This window comes from Pelodiscus sinensis, chromosome 23 (assembly GCF_049634645.1).
Source record: "Pelodiscus sinensis isolate JC-2024 chromosome 23, ASM4963464v1, whole genome shotgun sequence".
Lineage (NCBI taxonomy): Eukaryota > Metazoa > Chordata > Testudines > Trionychidae > Pelodiscus > Pelodiscus sinensis.
The window spans coordinates 21,398,846-21,417,640 of NC_134733.1; the positions used below are offsets into that span (position 1 = coordinate 21,398,846).

Sequence of the window (18,795 nt, forward strand, 5' to 3'; positions counted from 1 at the left end):
CGCCCCTTCAATCTGAGGCTCCGCCCCTTAAAGGAGCATAGAGCTGCCTTTCTCCCCTCCCCCCCGCCCGCTTTGCCCTGAGGCCTGGCATTTCTGTCAGCTTCCCTGCAATCAGAAAACAAGCTACAGAGGGTGTGGAGAACCCAGCGCTAGCTGGCGGCACTTGGCCATGGCGTGACGTAGTGGGGATTGTGTTTGCTCTGTTTGCTTTGTGAGGCTGGCTGTGATTCCTGCTGCCCTGCCCTGTTCCGTTGGGACCCTGGGTGTGTGCCTCAGTTTCCCTGGGCATTGCATGGGCACCCGGCTGGGGATGGGAATGTTGGATGCTGCTTTCGCTGAGGGGAGGCTGTTCCATGTCCACAACTATAGCTCAGGCTGTCTTGTAACCTGAGCTGAGGTGGGAAGCGCAACCAGGTGACACCTTGCCAGGGACTGCGGGGCTGGGACCAGTTGCTGGGTGTGAGAGTTACTCTCAGCTGGCGGAGGATGCAGGGAGGTGGCCCAGGGCGCCGGCTCTGCCCCCTCCTTCCCCCCACCCCAAGTTGGATTGTACTGGCTGCTCCCGGTTCCTGTGTCAACAACAAGTCTGTGCTACGCGGTGGCCCTGTCAATGAAGAAACCTTCTCTTCTACTTGCCGGCTGACAGTCCGTCTGACTGTGGATGTGGGGACAGGGCCTGGTGACTCCCCCGCACGCCGTGACTGACGGTACCTAGATCTGAGCGGTTTGCAGTGTCATTGTGGCTGTGCCGGTCCTCAAACATTAGAGACACAAAGCGGGGGAGGTGAATTGTTCCCTCTAAGCTGAGAATGTGGGAAAGTGCCCAGGAGAAATTCGAATGCCGCAGAGCGGATTAGCAGAGCACCCACAGCCGGCAGCGTGTGTGTCTCCTGGTGGTGCCCCTCTGCACATGGCTCGGTGCACAGAACAACATTTATTCTGCACACGGATGGAAAAAATGAGGGAGCCTGGGTGTGGTGATTTCTGTTATTGAACCAACTTCTCTCGGTGAGAGGGACGCACTGGCGAGCGGCAGGGGGGTTTAGGGACAGGCTCACGATACAGGGTTATGGAGACGGAAATGCCACGGGTCAGGTGGCCCAGAAGGCAGGTGTGTGGGGAAAAGCAGCAGAACCCGGGTTTGAAGGCAGCAGGGTTCCAAGCTGGGTTTCTATTTCTGGCACCTAGATGCGCTAGGGACGCGAGCCCCTAGAGAAGCAGGTACGGCCCAGCGGGGAACCGCAGTGAGATGGGGGCTGGTTTAAAGGGTGCTCTCCTGCTTGACGCTCCTCTAGGAGCACTGCTTCGGTACTACAGCCCTGGAATTGGCGCAGGGTGGGGGGGAGCCTATGGCCTGGGGGCCAGATCCAGCCCCCAGCTTGCCTGGATCTGGCCCCCCAGGCTTGGAGCTCCCCCCAGCTTTGGGGAGCTGGTTCTGGCACTCCAGCACCCTACTTCCCACCCAGCCCTCCCACCCTGAGTCTGCTCCTGCCACCTCCCACCCACCCAGACCTACCCACCCCCAACACACTCCTGGACCCTCCCTCCCGCCCAGCCCCCACACCACAAGCCTGCTTCCTGGCAGCCCCTCCCCCCCACTGAACCCCTCAGTTTTTGCCCCCGCCGGAGCCTGGGGCCCACAAAGTCCCCTAGCCTGCCCCCGCCAGGTTCTGAGGTGTGATGGGGAATGTGGGGAGGGTCTTTCTGCTTCTCACTCGGGGGCCACGTCAGTGAGGGGTTTTGGTTGGGGGGGGTGTCTCATTTGTCTGATTTTTCTTTGAGTCGGCGGCCCCCAACCAAAAACACGGTCGCCAGTGTCACGACAGGCTGCGAAAACCCACCGGGCCCCCTCTGCAACCCTGCCTGGCTGCCCCATGGCTAGCCCTCGGGGAGCTGGGCTGGGGCTGGAAAAAGACCCAGGGCCAGGCTGCCTCCGGGGGCTGCTGGGCACAACGGGGCTGCCTGGCTTCTGAGAGCGGGATCCCTCCAGCCGGCCGGCCAGGAGCGGTCTCGCGGCCTGCCACTAGGGAGCAGGTCTGCATCGCAGTTCTGTCTCTCTCTCCCCGCTGGGAGGCCATTGCCAATTCTTCCTCCCCGTGAAAGCCTCCTTCCCGTCTTGTGATGATTCGACTAGTGGCCTTCTAAGGAGAGGCTGCCTGCCTGGGACCCTTCAGGGAGGCTTGAGAGAGGGCAGCAGGCCTGAGAGGGAGGGAGGCAGAGGGAACCGGACACAGCAGCGGTGGGGGAGAGCTGCCTGGCTCTTAGGGAGAGACAAGCAACCGGAGCCATTTGGCCAAGAGCGGCAGGAGGACCCGGGTTGACTTAGGGATGTTAAATATCGGTTCATTGAATAGTCCATTAACCTCGTGAATTCTTATCGGTTACTCGACTATTCGATAGTCCCCAGGGGCGGGGCCGGCAGCCAGTGCGCTCTGGCCCCACTCCTGAGGAGCCCCCTGCCATGCCGCGGGGTACCAGGCGGGAGCTGGTCCATGAGGGGAGCCAGTTTAAAAACCAGCTGCCTGTTGCCCCGCACTGCTGCCTCGGATACAGCGCAGGGAGGTAGCAGCCCCTGTCCGGGAGGAGGGGGCAGTCTGAGCTCCTGGATCCAGCATGAGCCAGAACTGAGGCGGGTTGCCTGCCCGCCTGGCTGCTAATTCACTTTAAATGCAGAGCTGCAGCGAGGGTTGGTCCCGGACCCAGCGTGAGCCAGGACTGAGCTGGCCAGCCTGCTAAAAAACGTACTGGCAAGTGGGGTGGGGGGACGCGTGTAGTCTACAGCATTAACCGATAAGCATTAATCAGTTAATTGATTACACTATTCGGTCCCTAGGTTGGATGGGAGCTGAAACGGGCCTGGTGGTGAGAGCTGCTCGCGGCCGGGAATCCCGGCTGAGCAGACGCCTTGGGCGCTGGCGCCGGGGAGAAAGTGGAGGATCCGCGTTGGTGAGGGGAAGCTGAGCCTGGCAGTGAGAGGACGGCTTGGGAGAGCGGACCCCAGGAGCAGGGACGGGACTCCCCCACTACACACATTGTTCCAGCCCCCCCCCCCCCCCCCCCCGTGGGGAAATCTCTGCAGTGCAGAGCTGGGAGCAGCAGGGGGCAGACTTCCACTGCTATGGCCGCCCGGGCAGGGATGCAGCTGGAGTGGCGCCTGCAGGTTCTTTCAGGAGCTCTGCCCTCGGAGGACACTCCCTGGAACCGGATACACCCCTGCCCAGCACCTGGCTTGGTCTTTCTGCCTGGGTGAAGCCGGGCCGCACTGCCCCCCCTGGGAATTCGCCTTCTCCCTCCCTGCCGAGCAGCAAGAGCGATTTACGCTCAGTCCTAGGGAAGGAAAGGGTTAGCTGGTAAGCATTGCCTTCCCAACATACCTAGTGAACCAGGGCCCGGAGCAGCCCCTCAGCCGGGCCCACCATGCCTAGCTGTGGGGGGCGAGGGCTGCTCCAGCGCACACCCCCTCCCCCATCCATGGGGGGACAGGCAGTTAAGCCTGTACCCAGGTACCAGTTGACATGGGGTTTTGCGCCCCTACTCACTAGCGCGCAGGGGGATGAAGGAGACACTGGCGCAGCAGGGCACTGGGCATCGCACCCTCCACTCCGGCTGCTAGGAACAGGAGCAAACCTTGATTCAGTGTCACGCCCCATTCAGTTCCAATGCCGTCTAAGGCCCAAAGCCTGGGCCTGGCCAAGGCCAGCGCGGCCGCCTGTATTTCCACAAGGGGCAAGGCCATTCCCCACCCGCCACCCTACGATTTTACGGGACTTTCTCCCAAACTCCTGCTTCCCACGCTGCGGCCCGGCTGCAGCCAGGACTTTGCTCCGTGGCCACGGTGGGGGTCCCCTGGCCCTGCAGGGACGGCGGACGCACAAGGCCGGTCCTGGCACGGGAGGCTGGCGGCTGCCAGAGCCAACCCCCCTCTCAGAAATGGCTGAGGACTCGGGATGGGTTGTCCGGCTTCGGGTGACACACTTGGGGCCCGTCTTTGTCTCTGGGGTGGGCGCCTCCCCGGCCCCTATCGACACCTCTTCAGGCTTGTTTCGGCCCTGGAGAGAGAGGGGGCGACCCTAGGGGGGCACCCTAAAGCTCAGATTCCCTGATTCGGCCTCGCCAGCTGCGTTGGCTGCCAAGCCCGCGCCGCCCCACTTCGGGGGCACCCCCCATGCGGCCGCTGCTGTGGCAGGGAGCCATGGACCAGGCAGCCGTGGGGCGCAGCGGTCTGCGGCAGGCAGGGCAAAGGGCAGTTCCCCTGGGACCCCCATTTGAGGGGGGCCCCCAAACCTAGGGCGCCCAGAGGCTCCCAGCGCGGGGCTGCCCAGACGCGCAGCGCCGAGCACAGGCACGACCCCGGCTGCAGGGTACCCGGGCTGGCGGGGCCGGGCTGGCAGGTGGCGGCCCCACCCCCGGGGCGGGCCGAGCCGAGCCGAGCCGGGGTGGGGCTCCGCCGAGCGCTGCTCCCTGCCCGCCCGCAGCCGCCGCGCTCTGCCCGGGACGCACCTGCCCGGCGGCGATGGAGGCTCCGGGCCGCCGCTGACCTGGCTCGCCGCGCAGGTAGGAGGGGGGCGCCCGGCCGGGCAGGGGGCGCCGGGGCTGGGGCGGGGCCGCCTCCCTGCACGGCCCGGCCGGAGCAGCGAACACGGGGCCCCGCGTCCTGAGCTGCGCCGAGGGGTCCCCGCTTCCCCCGGCCCGGGGAGTGGTGCCGCCGGGGGCTCCCCGCCATGCGCTGGGCCCCCGGGCTGCGGCTGCTGCGGGCCCTCGGCGGGGTGGCAGGGGCCGTGCGGTGGGCTAGGGCCTGGGGGCCCCGCTGCCTCTGCATGGGGCAGGGTGGGGGGAGCCAGGGCTGGCCTTACCAGGAGGCGAACTGGGGGGGGCACCAGGACCCAGGGAAGTGAGACCTTCCAAAGTTTTGCCCAAGCGAGGGGGCGGGGGGGGGTCATTGGAGCGCCCCTCCTCAGGTGCCAAAATGTTGTGGGCCGGCCCTGGGGGAAGGGGCAGTTTGCTGGGGCACCCCCATTTGAGCGGGCCCCCAAACCAAGACCCCCCTCCCCCCCACTCCCTGGCACCAGGCAGGGTCCCCCAGGCCAAACCGGAGAGATGCTGTTATGGGCGCCCTCGCTGTACGTCCAAGCTACGTCCAAAACGCTTGGGCCTCTAGTGAAACAGGAAAGTGGGACTTCCCCCTCCCCCCACTTCCATTTGCACACATTGTTGTGTTGTTTGGGGTTTTGTGCGACCTAAGAGCGGGGCTGGGAGCACTTGGAAACGCGTCTGTTCCTCCCACTGTGGGCGACTTCAGTGCGGAGCAGGTGTATCCCGGGGAGACTTACGCCGGCGACGCCCTGTACCCTGGAAGGGCCTGGCCCTTGTGAAAAGTGTCCCGGGTGCCACTGCCCACGGATAGCACACTGTGCTGGGCCTTGGGAGCCCTGGGTTCGGTTCCTGGTTTTGCCTCTGCTTTGCAGGGTGACCTTTGGCAGGAGGGGACTTACCGGTTTCTAAACCAGAGAAAACAGAACTGAGGCTGCAAAGAGAGACGTGGGTGAAAAGTGCTCACTGAGAGCGAGGGGTGTTGCCTGCTCTTATCACTTTCCCTTTGGGTTCACACACTGTTTGCCCTGTCGCTCCGGAGTCACTCCTGGATGCTGAGAGTGTGCAATTGGGTAGACATTTGGAGCAGCGGATGGCTATTCTGCAGTGCTCTCAGGCTAGTTATGGTGTGCCGCGGTGTCACTTCCAGTGTGCCTGGTAAGCTGAGTGGGTGGCCACCCAGAAGAGATTCAAATGCTACCTAGCTGATTAGCAGAGTGCCCACAGCCGACAGCATGTGGTTCTATTAGTGGTGCACATTTGCGCATGTCTTGGTGCACATAAAATTTATTCTGCTCATGGGTGGAAAATTTAGAGGGAACACTGGTCGCTTTCTATCACCGCCTTGTCCCTGCTTTTGGGATATACTGGAAGTCTCTGCATCCTAAGCATACCTTTGTGTAAAACTTGAAAGCCCCTGCTTCCGTGCTGGTAGCCACAAAACTGGGAGAGGCTGGAGAATTACCAGAGAAACCTGCTAAAATCTTTGGCAAAGCCCTTTGGGTGTGTTTATAGCCGTGTTTGTGTAGAGCATCCACTCAGGTTTTTGTAGAACTCTGCTTGATATTGGCTTTCGCCATCGCCCGTTCTCAGAGTGGCAGGTTTCCTGAGCTCTGGGAACAGCAGCGTGGAGAGGTGCAATGTGAGTTTATATACAAGTGATGGTCCAACCTCGTGACTCCCTTCGTGGCATAGCTACTAATGGCTAAGACAAGAGAGCTTCAGTTCGTGGTTCCGGATTCTGTGGTCGTTCGGTGTCAGCATCTAGCCACCGTAGGTAGACGGGAAAGCCGGGTCTAACTCTGTACGTGTGGTTTTGCACCAACAGAACTGGTTGGCTTAGGGCTGTGAGTTTTCTTTTTTACTAGCATCGTTCCAGTGGTCCAACCTCTGGTGTGGATGCAGATCTGTTGGTGTTCGGTTTCCCTCCCTATTTGGGAAATGGTCATTTGGCTCTCCTGGTAATCGGCCTAGGTGCTGGGGCCGGGGGCTCCCCGGCTTGATGTGGATTCCATCATGTACAGTGTTTGCGTTTGGTTTTATCCTAGTTCTGTACGGTGTGTTTGGGGGGTTGTTTCCGTCCTTGCTCTGCTCATATGCAAACTTAAATGAGACAGACGCCTCTTACTGAGGAGGACAGCTGGGAGCAGTGGGGCAGCGAGGCGCTGTTTGTTGGCGATGGCCGCAGTGCGGACCCCACATGGTAGGTATGGAGCAGCAAAGCACGTCTCTATTTACTGCCATCTTAACTCTGCAATCTCTGGTGCTGACCCGCCTCTCCCTCCCTGCTTCCACTGAGCAAACTTCAGGGAGAGGCTCCGCTCTCTCCTGGGCAGCTATTGAACTGTGAACGCGCTGCAGGTGTTCCTGCAAGGGCTCTCCGCTCCTTGTGTGACGTGGCATGGCCGGAACTCGGTGCAGACAAAACAGTGGTCTTAGCTCTGAAGGACTGTAGCCATCCCACTGTTAATGACTGCACGCAGGGGAGGGCTGTGGCAGAGTTAACTCCTGGCTCTGTTGCTAAACTGTCGCTGACCATAGGGTAATTAGCAGAGTAGTGTGTCTGTATTCTGCTAGGAGATTATTGGCAAGGCCAGGAACTCGATTTTACCGGGGGTTCAGGTTATTTGGCAACCAGCAATGTCAGCGATGTCTGTTGATACAAGAATAGTGGTAGAAATGTAGCCGTGTTAGTCTGGTGCAGCTGAAACAAAAAACAGGACTGTGTAGCACTTTAAAGATTAACAAGATAATTTAATAGGCGATGAGCTTTTGTGGGTCTGGCCCACGAAAGCTCATCACCTATTAAACCATCTTGTTAGTCTTTAAAGTGCTACACAGTCCTGTTTTTTGTTTCTGTTGATACAAGCGTGATCCAAGCTCATGCTTCAGGGACCAAGTGGATCTCTGGTCAGGAGGGAATCCCAGCCCTGTGTAATGGGCCTAATTGTATAATGGAGTTTTCAGACTCCTAGGGCACATGCTATGTTCCAAGACTTGTTAGTGAATTTCGTCTGTCTGGAATTGACACAGGGATGCTGATTAGCTCATCTGGTCTGGTGTCCCATTGCTTCCAGTTGTGATACCTTGCGGAAGAAAGAGAAAAGCATCTAATTCTGTCCAGGGGAGGATGGGAAGGAAATTCCTTCTTGATCCCTGCTAGCAACCAGTTTATGCCCCAAGGCATAGAGAACAGCCCAGCCCAGCCCAGCAGCAAACATTCCTTCTCCTGTCCCTGTCTGATCCCTCTCTGTGTAGCCTCTGCAGAACAGCTCCTGCTTTTCTGTGACAGCCAAGTAGAAAAACAAAACGAGATCGGTTTGAACCGGGAGCTTTATCCCACCTCTGCACCATGTGTCTGGGGGGTTGTTTCTGAGTCCCCTTCCGCACATAAGCAAACTTAAATGAGACTAACTCCTGAAACTGGCCTTTCGTAGGTACCCAAATGTGATCAGAGGGGCTGGGTGAGTAGGTCTGGGCTCTGGAGCAGGGGTTGGCGGTAATTTTTGATGGGGGGGACGACTGCTCCAAGATTTTGGTAAGTGGTCAAGGGCCACACTTTTCTATGGGGGGTGCGGGGTCTGGGGCAGAGGTTGGGAGCAGAAGGGAGGTCAGGTAAGAGATTGGGGTGCAGGAGGGGGTGTGGGGTCTGAGAGGGCGTTTAGGTGAAGGAGCGGGTGGTGATCTGGGGCAGGGGATTGGGGTGCAGGGTCCGGGGGGGCTATGGATGCAGGAGAGGATTCTGGCCTAGGAGAGGGGTTTGGGGGGGTGTAGAGCCTGGGGCCAGGGGTTGGGGAGGGGGAGGGGTGCAGGAGAGGATTCTAGCTCGGGGGAGAGTTCCAGCCAATGGGAGCTGAGATGATTGTGCTGGGGGCGGGGGTAGCACGCGAAGTTCCACTCCCCACCCTCAGCCAGTCACTTTGAGTGACCCGGAGCTGCGGTAGCTGCCTGAGGGTCCCAGTGGGGCAGGCCGTGGGCCGGATCTGGCCCTCAGGCTGTACCCTGCCCACCCCTGTTCTGGAGGCCTGTCCCATGCAGTGTGGCCCGCTGGGTGAGATTAGCATCTCTGAGGCCAAGCCCTGCCTTGGTCCCCTTTGCCAGAGGGCAGAGCTGTGCCCCTTCAGAACCAGCTGCTGCCCCGCCCACTGGAAACACCCCATTCTCCAGCCGGGGGGCCCAGTGACATGAGGAGGCCTGTTGGAGCGTTGCATTAGGGAAGGCCAGGCTGGAATGGCATCAGTGCCCTGGAGGTATGTTCCCGCAGTGCCTGCTGGTTCCTGACCAGTTCAGCTGATCTGAGAAGCTGCTTGTGTCATAGTGGGGGTACCTTGCTGGTTGCTGGGCTTGGGCTGTGGGTGACCCCACTGGCTGCTGTCTGTACCACGGCCCAGCGGAGTAGCTGATGGGACAGGGAGGTAACCTGTCCTACCAGCTACCCCCCAGGGAGAGGAACAAAGGAAGGTGGAATGCTGCCCCTGGCTGGGGGGCAGGGCTGGAAGGGACAGATTTTAGTTGCGGTCTGGGAAGCAGGGGAGAAGGAGCTAGGGAGGGGGCTGGGATTGTAGGGCCCAGCCACACCCATCTCAAAGGGGGGGCACTGAGGCCTTCTAGCCCCAGTTCCTGTAACCAGATTACACCTGTGCTGTGCTGTATCCTGGAGAAGCAATAAACTGCCTCTATTCTACTGGCTGGTGGAGTCTGTTCGTGCCGCTACGGGGGTGCAGGAGGTGGGGGACCATGACATGCCATCACACTGCTTCTCCTTTCTCCCTCCTCCCTGATGGTCCCTGTGCCTGGTTCTGGAGCTCAAGCTGTAGAGGCTCATGCACTATGCTCCAGAGGCCGTGGGTTCGGTTCCGCCTGTCCGCGTTACACCCAGAGACTGGGTAAGGATGGGTCTGGTGAGTGGTAGCTGGTAAGTCACTGGTGGGTCTGTGTAACTGGACTCGAGCACAAATGCTCCAGAATGCAGCCCTGTGCAGGGAGCCTGTGAACACGTGGGCACGGACTTAGCACTCACAAGGTGTCCCGCTGACGTCCAAGGGGCTGCTCGTGTGATTTAAGGCACGTCTGTGAGCGTCTGCAGGCTGGGAGGGTACTGCACAGGGCCCTTGTCGATTTCCAAGCAGTGGGGAAGAGTGTGGCGTAGCGGAGGTGCTGTCTGCTCTATAACCCATTGCCCCCCTGTGCTATGACGTGTGATTCCCACTGACTCGCCCACATGTTGTGATGTAGTGTCAGAGCCTTGCTGGTTGCTGTGTTGTGGGCTGTGGATGACCCCTACTGGCCTTTGCCTGTGAGCACTACCCAGGGGGTGGGCTGCCTAAGTCAGGTAGACAGAGACCCAACCGGTCAGACCGGTTGAGGGCAGCCAGGGAACTAAGGAAAAGTGAGTGTGGGAGGAAGGGGGGTCAGTTGCTGGCTGGAAAACATGAAGGGAACAACCTAACTAGAGGACTGAGGGTTTAAGGGGAGAGGCGATGGACCCCCTAATCTCAGGGGTCTGAGGCATCCTGGCCTTCACTCCTCTAACCACATCACATCTGTGCCGTGCTGAATCCTGGAGAAGCAATAAACCCTCCCTGTTCTACTGGCGGGAGGATTCTGTTCTTGCTGCTACAGGGCTGCAGGATCGGGGGGACCCCAACATGCCCCCACAAAGAGGCATTAAGGGACTGTCCTATAAAGGAAGTACAGAAGCGTTCAGAATAGGACCCGTTGTGAGGGCATCAGAAGTCAGACCCTACCTCGTGGCATGGGCCCGTTGTTCTTACTTCGGCGTGCTGCTCTTCCCTACTGTGCCTGTTTCCCTCCCCCAGAGGTGAAGTGACAAGCCAGAGGTCACACAGTGACTCAGTGTCAGAACTGGGATGACAACTCAGGAGCTCTTGGTTCTGAGGTCCGGGCTCAGAACAGCAGAACCCACCTTTCTCGGGGCACTCGCCCTGGGGAGGGCTGGAGGCTGCAAGTAGCTGGCGTTCCTGTTTCGCACTCTCTGTTAGCTGCCTTATTTCCACTGTGGTTAAACAGGTCCTTACGCTTCAGCACACCCTGTGCCAACCAGGGATGTGAAAGGTTAACCGGTTAACCCCAACAGGTGATACTTACTAGTCCCGGTTAACCGTTAACCATTCACCGGTGGGGGCCAAAGCAGCTCCCTGCTGAAGGCAAGGGCTGCTCCAGTGTCCGGACCACAGCGCCTGACCACGCAGATAAGCCAGTTAAACAGGATTTGACATCCCCTGTGCCAGCGGAGGGAGCAGGCCTGTTTTATTTTTCTCCCCCCGCAGGGGACTTGGCGGCACACTGGCCAAGCAGAAGAAAATGAGCAGCCTCTCTCCATCAGGCCGGCTTTTGTGGACCGGGCTGACTTGTTGTGCTGCCAGTGCGCATAAAGAAGCCGATGTTTCAAGTCTTGCCCTCCATTTCCTGTAGGGAATGGCTCGGCACAATGGAACCTCAGTCTGGACAATTTGGAGCGAGGGTTTTTTTTTTCCAGCTGTCATGGACTGGGGGGAAAAGGGGTGTGAGCAGAAGGGCACTGGTTGTGTTGCCCACCCCGTTAGCACCTCTAGGAAAAGCAGTATGCCGGGGAGGAGGGTGTCTTCTATTTGCAAGTGGCAGCCACCTCGGGTCACCCCAAAGTTGGACTTTGCACACAGGGTCCGTGGCTGACTTTCCAAATGGCTCTAGAGGCAGCTGGTTCCTTTGGGGAGTGGGGGATGGAGCTGAGGCGCCCCCTTTCTAGAGCAGCGGTCGCATCGCGGTGTGGATTCCCCCAGGGCGGCAGTAGTGGAGCAGGGAAGGGTGCGGGAAGCGAAGGGCAAGGACAGCAGGTGATGGTTGCATCCGAATCATCCTCCTCGTTTCCCGCTTGGAGCACAGACCTGGCCCTTGCTCTAGTTGACATCAGCCCTGGAGTGGAGCCAAGGAAATGGCAGAGTTTTAAATCCAACCAGACTGGCCAAACCTCTTTTTTTGCCCGCTAGTCAGGGTGTGGGCTGTGTGCGCCTTTCCCTCCTTAGCAGGGAAGGGAGGGGCTGCCCAGTGCTGGCAGGAGTGGTGTTTGTCTTGCAGTAGCGGCGGGGACGGCGGCGCGCTGCGCTAGGCGCTGTGCGAACGTGTGAGGAGAGAACTTTCAGCAGGGACCAGGTGTGTTTCTTTTCTGCCCTCCCGGTGGCACCCGTTCCAAACCTTCACTATTTTTGTTGCCCTTTTCTGAACTTTTTCCAGTGCCTGTAATCGGGGTGGGCAATAACATGGTGACAGTTTGCCAGGGTTAGCTCCTGGTGGGCCGCTGCCACTATATTTACCTGCACGGCTGCAGGTACTGGCGGTCTCAGCTCCCGCTGGCCACGTGTTGTTGCTCCTGGTCAATGGGAGAGCTGGGAAGTGGCCAGTGAGGGTGCGATTGATGGGACCTAAAGCTGTGACGGTAAATACAGTGGTGGGTGGTACAACATGAATTAATTCTTCTGTATTTCTTCTCGGTATCTTAAGTCTACCTGATACTTCTGATCCTTGGCTACATCATGTCAGCCAAGACCTGAGTGCACAGCTCCAGCCCTGGAATTCCTGGTTGCTTCCCATCTGGGTGAGAACAAGGGTCCCTTCCGCAGAGACTTTCCTTTCCTTTGAATGATGCCACATTAAAAGGTGGGAGACTCAAGGTGCGGCCGGGGCGGCCAGGTAGAACCCGTGTGTAAAGGACGGTGTGTGGGGCACTCCCTCCTTGTCCCCGGGCTCCGTGGGGGCAGGGATTTGCCTCTCCCGTTCCGTGCTTGAGGGGGGGAGAGGAAAGGCCCAGGAGTAGGAACAATAATGGCCTGTATTCGGAAGCTCCCGGAGGATAATGGTGACTGGGATGTAACATGGGGCTGTGTTGTTAGTCTCCGGTTTTTCACAGAGGAGGTTTTGATGGGGGAACAAACAGCTCCTTTATGCTCCTTGTTTTCGAAAGGATGCGCGTTGTCACCTGCGTGGCCCCGCAGCTCCTGGGTTTCACTCGGGCCCACGCGGCTACTTGGCCAGAGGTTGCTGTAGCAGAACTCAGCCGTCGTCAATTAGCGGGGGTCCGGCTGTTGGCACTCGGATAATGGAGGCAGCTCTCGGGGTCCGTTTTTGACTCGTTTATTTCTGGTCAGCTCGTGGGCTGTGTGCGAGGCCCGGCTGTGGTACTTCCACATCCGTTTCTCTCTTCCTTCCTTCAGCTTCCCTGAGCTGGTGCTTCCAGATTCCCCTGAGGCAGGGCCGGCCACTCACTGCCCGTGTGTGCAAGGCCTAGCATGACCGGCTCACGACCTGAGTTGGAACATCAAGGTGTTGGCCAGAAGTGACTCGTGGTAGCACGTGGGCGGTGTACCTACCCCAGTGTCCCTGGCAACATTTGAATTGCTACATCGGGTGTTCCCCACAAACCATCCCGCTGTTCCTCTGGGCATCACCTCCCTGCACAACCCCACCCCCAGCAGACACCAGTCGCCTGAGGTGTTAGCGAACTATAAGAACCAGGGCTCAACAAATCCACTTATCTACTCACCTGTGACAAGTAGATTTCAGCCGGTCGCCCCGTTCATCGGCAGTGCGCGCACACGTGGTGCGGGTCTGGCACATGCGCGGTACAGGGCTGGCGAGTGGGTTTTCGCCACGGTTGTCGAGCCCTGATAATAACTAGCCAGTCAAATCATGTGATGCCTTGTTGGGTTTTGCCAGGCCTGCTGTTCTGTGTATGGATTCATTTGTCGAGTGGGGTTTTTTTCATACTTTCTCCCATCACAAACGTCCGCGACTGGCTTGCGCCCTTGTTTACCGTCAGTCTTGAGGAGATTTTATTTTCTCCTGTGTTAGCAAAAGGCAGCAAATGTGGGGGGTGGGCAGGGAGATGTTTGCTTGCTTCTTGACAACCAACCCATCCCATCCAGTCTGGGAGACCCCTTTCTGTTGGTTGTGGGTCTTCCATTCCCCTGGAAGAGGGAAGAGCTAGACCCTAAGCCTTGTGTCTTGTCTGTTCTCTTTGCAGGGTGCCCGGCTCCCCACAGCGCCAGCATGTCTCATAGGCACTCAGACAGCTCCATGGGTGACAAGGCCCTTCTCCTGGAGCACAAGTTCCAAGCCGAGCTGCGGCCAGATGACGACGGGACCTCTCCCCCTGGGAAACGCAGCTCCCGGGCAGCCCTGGACAATGGCTCGTTCGCGGCCCAGCGCTCCCCGTCCCCGACCGAGCCCCGTCGCGTCATCCTCAGCACCGAGAGCCCGGCCGCGCTCAAGATGGGCACCCAGCAGCTGATCCCCAAAAGCTTGGCCGTGTCCACCAAATCCAAGACCCCTGCCCGCCACCAGAGCTTCGCCGCGGCCACGCTAAGTCGAGAGGCGGCTCGCTGCGACCTCAAGCGGATGTCCGCCCCCAGCATGTCTGTGGACGACTTCGACTTGGAGTTGGATTCTGGCGAGGGGCTCAAGCGCAACCTGCGGAACACGTCGTACCGGGCGGCCATGAAGGAGGTCGAGAACACCGAGGCGCTGGAGCCTTCGAAGGGCGTTGCCACCCTGAAGCCCTCAGCAGAGGACACCCGCGTGCAACCGGCCCGCAGCCCGGGGAGAACCAAGGTAGGCCCCATGCTGGGCTTCCCGGCCCCCCTGCCACACGAGCATCACCCGCGGCATTCCCCATCTGCCCTTCCCTGAACAAAAGGTGATTGGTGATCGCAATGCCTCTGCCCCAGGAGCCGAGCTCATGGCGCTCGGTGCTGTACAAACCGAACAAAATGGCCCCTCCCCCATGGGGCTTCTGCTCTAGATCAGGGTGGGCGGTAATTTTCACAGGGGGGCCACTTCATGAATTTTGGGACATGGTCTTGGGCCGACTCCACCCCCGGAAGGGGCGGGGCCTCCTGTGGAAGGGGCGGGGCTGGAGACCAGCCTACCCCCAGAGTTGTCTAGGCCTGGAGGCTTTGACTTAAAAACCCAGCAAAGGGCTCGTGGCTCCTGGCCCTGCTGCTGCCCCTTTGCCTGGCAGCCCCCTGGCTATTTAAAAAGCGCATGGTCCAGCCCTGTCGGGGTGGCACCGCAGCCGGGAGCCATTTCAATAGGATCCTGCTGCCTGAGCCACCGCCTGGAAATTCAGTGGCGCGAGCAGCGGGATGTGAATAGTAAGCGGCCTGATGCCCCCATCTTGCCCAGCCCTGCTCTAGATAATAAGCTCTGCTTCATCTGTCTGGACAGACTCCATCAGCTGCCTGGCCATATCTCAGGGAAGAGGTTTGTTCTATCTGCCCAATTCAGCGGGGCGCTGACCAGCAGGGACAGGGCGTCTCTGCCTTGAGTCCTCTAGTCGCCCCCCAATCGCTGGTTTCCAGAGCTCGCGACTCTGCCGTTTCCTCCTCCGGTTCTGCCGCCCCCCTGGCTGGGGGTTAGTCCCCAGGGCGATACAGGCTGGGAAAAGCCCCTGCTTCCCATGGGCGTAGGTTGCTGGTGATCACGCTGCTCGCACGGTTGACGCCTTGGCCCTGCTTTTGAAGAGCCGCCGTACTCACTAGGAGGGTGGGGAAGCGCTGGGCTGGGTTCCCTGGGGAGCGGGGGGAGTCTCCATCCCTGGAGGTTAAGTCTCGGCTTGACAAAGCCCTGGCTGGGTTGGTTTAGTTGGGGTTGGTCCTGCCTAGAGCAGGGGGCTGGACTCGATGCCCTTGTGAGGTCTCTTCCAGCCCTGGGATTCTATGATTCTACGATACTCGGTGCGCTGGAAGGACTGCGGGCCCTTTTTGCTGCCTTCTCTCAGTGTCCAAGCATCCTGCTCTTTCCCAGGCCAACCCATTCTTTAAAGTACGTACTTACAGCCAAGAGGGCCGGGGTCTGATTTCCAGCCCCTTGCTTTGACTCGTGAAATTGGCAAAAACATAAACCATCCAAACGCTTCCACCCCCTCCCCCTCTCCCATTAGCTAATCCGACTTCTCAGATACCACTTCCCTCAAGTGGCTTTCATTACGGCCGTTTGAACCCTAAATATGGCCAGGAAGGGGGGAGAGGCCAAAGTACAATAAATAAACTAACTCCCAGGCTTCCGGTGCGTCTTCGCCATGTGTGCCGCCTTGAGCATCTTCTGCAGCTGGGCTGTTGCACATCCTTGGTTGAGATGAAATGAGATGCACCATCTGAACAGCTGTGCCTTTCCGAATTGGGGCTTGGGAGGTGGGGTAGGAGATCAGTCCTGGTTCAGTTTTAGCTACTAAGCTCCTTTGGCAAGGTGGTGGGGATCGGTGGGGGTAAGACCAGGCTGTGTGTAGCTGATGTAATGTGGTGACTCATGCTTTGGGAGGGCCGTGATCCAGCTGTTCTGACATCAGCTCGTGCGCTATCTGGCTCCTTCGTTCACTCAGTCGCATCGAAGACAGAGAGCAGCTGCTTGTTTTGAAGTGCTTTGCACAAGTGTGCAATAACAGCTGGTGGGGAGGGGCTGGGTAGCTAGCTGTACTGACTGGTGGTTAAGCACAACAACGTATTTCAGCACACAGTACAGACATACCCGTGACAGGAAATCTAGATGAGTGAGCGGGCCACACAAAGGACCCTCCTTCACCTCAGTGGGCCGCAAGGCTGTTGTAACCACGACAGTCTCCCGGGACAGGAGAGTTTTGCTGACCCTGTGCTTGGATTGGCTGCAGAGGGACCGCACGGCTCCCACAGTCACGGTTGTGTGCAAACAGCACCCACCTCGCTTCACTGCCCTGGCTTTATGTGCGGGTCCCTTTAACAATACCGGTAGGGAAAAAATTTCCGTGGACAGAAACCCGCGGAGTCTGGCAACCCTGCACGTGGGCAACAGTCAACAAAATGTCTCGCAGGCCGCACACAGAACCCGGATAGGCCACATGCGACCCTCGGGCTGCAGCTTGTCCACCTCTGGAGATCCCCTGAAAGCACAGAGAACACAGCCTGGAATGTGTTAGAAGTACAGACAGAATCCAATCACATTAATAAGTGAAGCTGCCCCCTGCAGCCAGTGTAGCCATGTGTGTGTTTGCAGGGTCAGTTCTCAGACTTGCACCCTGCTCAGGGCTAGTGTTAGTAGAAGAGTGCAGGGAACCCGGAAATGAACACAACAGATGCTCTCTCTGATTACCTACAGATACTGTTTGTGCACGTGCTGTGACAAGTAGAGGCAGTGGCTGGCTAAAAGAAATACTGAGATAACTTTAGGGCTGTTCTGATCCACAGTTGTGTAATGCAAGATGAAAGCTGACTCACTCCCTTATATTTGAGTATTATTATTAAAAACAAACAAACTTGCAAGTGAGACCAGAGGAATTCACATTTTTTTTCCTGAAATATGTGCGTATTGACTGGATAACTAGGTTAAATAACTGGTTAGGTAACTTCCTTTTCTAAGGAACTAAATTGAAAAAGCAAAACAAAACAAATCCACATGATTGAGAGAATACCTGCATTCTAGCCTCAGTCCTGCCACTGATTTGCTGTATGACCCTGGACACCTCACTTAGCCCAGCATTTTCAGATCTGGCCCCTGATTTTTTTTTCGTGCTCGTATCTTGAATAATTCAGCTTAGGTGACTGGATTTCCAGAGATCAGAATTGGGGGGATATCTGCCAAAGGCAAAGGAGAAAGAGACCTGAGCCCCATATTTTTGAAATCGAGCAGTTTCTGTTTCTAGCCTGTGATGTAGGTAAAATGGGACGACATCTGTCCTGATTCTCCTTCTCATTGATGCATCCCTGGAACTGGCCACTTGTGGCCTGATGGGACTTTATGTGAGTACAGGCTGAACTTCTCTAGTCCCGCAGTCTGTGGTCTGGCAACATCCATGGTCCACAGTGATTTGAGTTAGTTGGATGTCCACTTATCCTGGGTTGACCAAGTTTCCCACGGTCCCATAAAGTTAGTTTACAGCCACCAATCCTGGCTCTCAGTGTTCTGTGCTGTTATTTAGCGCTAATTTACCCCTAAATGTCTCTAAGAGCCCAGCAAGCAACTAGACATACAATATGATGGGGGCTAATTTTGCTACAACTAATCAGGAAAGAGATCTTGGAGTCATCGTGGATAGTTCTCTGAAGATGTTCACGCAGTGTGCAGCAGCAGTCAAAAAAGCAAACAGGATGTTAGGAATCATTAAAAAAGGGATAGAGAATAAAATGGAGAATATCTTATTGCCCTTATATAAATCCATGGTACGCCCACATCTGGAATACTGCGTACAGATGTGGTCTCATCTCAAAAAGATATACTGGCACTAGAAAAGGTTCAGAGAAGGGCAACTAAAATGATGAGGGGTTTGGAACAGGTCCCATATGAGGAGAGATTAGAGACTAGGACTTTTCATCTTGGAAAAGAGGAAACTAAGGGGGACTATGATAGAGGTCTATCAAATCATGAGTGGTGTGGAGAAAGTGAACAAAGAAAAGTTATTTACTTGTTCCCATAATATAAGAACTAGGGGCCACCAAATGAAACTAATGGGCAGCAGGTTTAAAACAAATAAAAGGAAGTTGTTCTTCATACAGTGCATAATCAATCTGTGGAACTCCTTGCCTGAGGAGGTTGTGAAAGCTAAGACTGTAACAGGGCTTAAAAGAGAACTAGATAAATTCCTGGAGGTTAAGTCCATGAATGACAATTAGCCAGTGTGGGTAAGGAATGGTGTCCCTGGCCTCGGTTTGTCAGAGGGTAGAGATGGATGGCAGGAGAGAGATCGCTTGATCATTACCTGTTCGATTCACTCCCTCTGGGACACCTGGCATTGGCCGCTGTCTGCAGGCGGGATACTGGGCTGGATGGATCTTTGGTCTGACCCAGTATGACCATTCTTATGTTCTTAGGGATGTGCTGGTAATGCTGCTGGGTTTTATGCTTTATCTACCTATTTCCTTGTGCCAGTACAGAAAAACTGTAACAACACTGACACTTTGTTATGAAGAGAGCTGATAAGCCTCAGCTAGGCATAAGCTTCTATAGGGTGTCTCAGTACAGTCAGACATTAGTAAACAGCATTGCAAGTGTTGTTCCATTTCTTTGCCTTGGTGAAATAAAAATAGAGACCCACTGTGGCGTTGTGGGGGTGCTGTCTGCTCTGTAACCCAGTGTCCCCCTGCGCTGTGACGTGTGATTTCCACTGACTCACCCACATGTGTATTCGCCCAGACACCTGATAACAAGGCTTTTTCCCGAGGGGAGAGACAAAGGGAGGGAGGT

At 57.2% G+C, this 18,795-nt stretch overlaps 1 protein-coding gene across 3 annotated transcripts in view; it reads left to right on the forward strand.

Moving 5' to 3' along the window:
* The first annotated feature begins 3,211 nt into the window (after positions 1-3,211).
* Positions 3,212-18,795, forward strand: part of ARHGEF16 (Rho guanine nucleotide exchange factor 16) — a 44,818-nt gene continuing 29,234 nt past the window's right edge. Inside the window, exons 1-2 of one of the 3 annotated variants that reach the window (XM_075906534.1) lie at positions 3,212-3,350; positions 13,610-14,196. In XM_075906534.1, the coding sequence (XP_075762649.1) occupies positions 13,636-14,196 (561 nt within the window). In that variant the 5' untranslated portion in view covers positions 3,212-3,350; positions 13,610-13,635. Of the gene's footprint in view, positions 3,351-4,423; positions 4,555-11,666; positions 11,743-13,609; positions 14,197-18,795 lie in introns of those variants that run through there. The other 2 variants (XM_075906533.1, XM_075906535.1) reach the window with 2 other exon arrangements.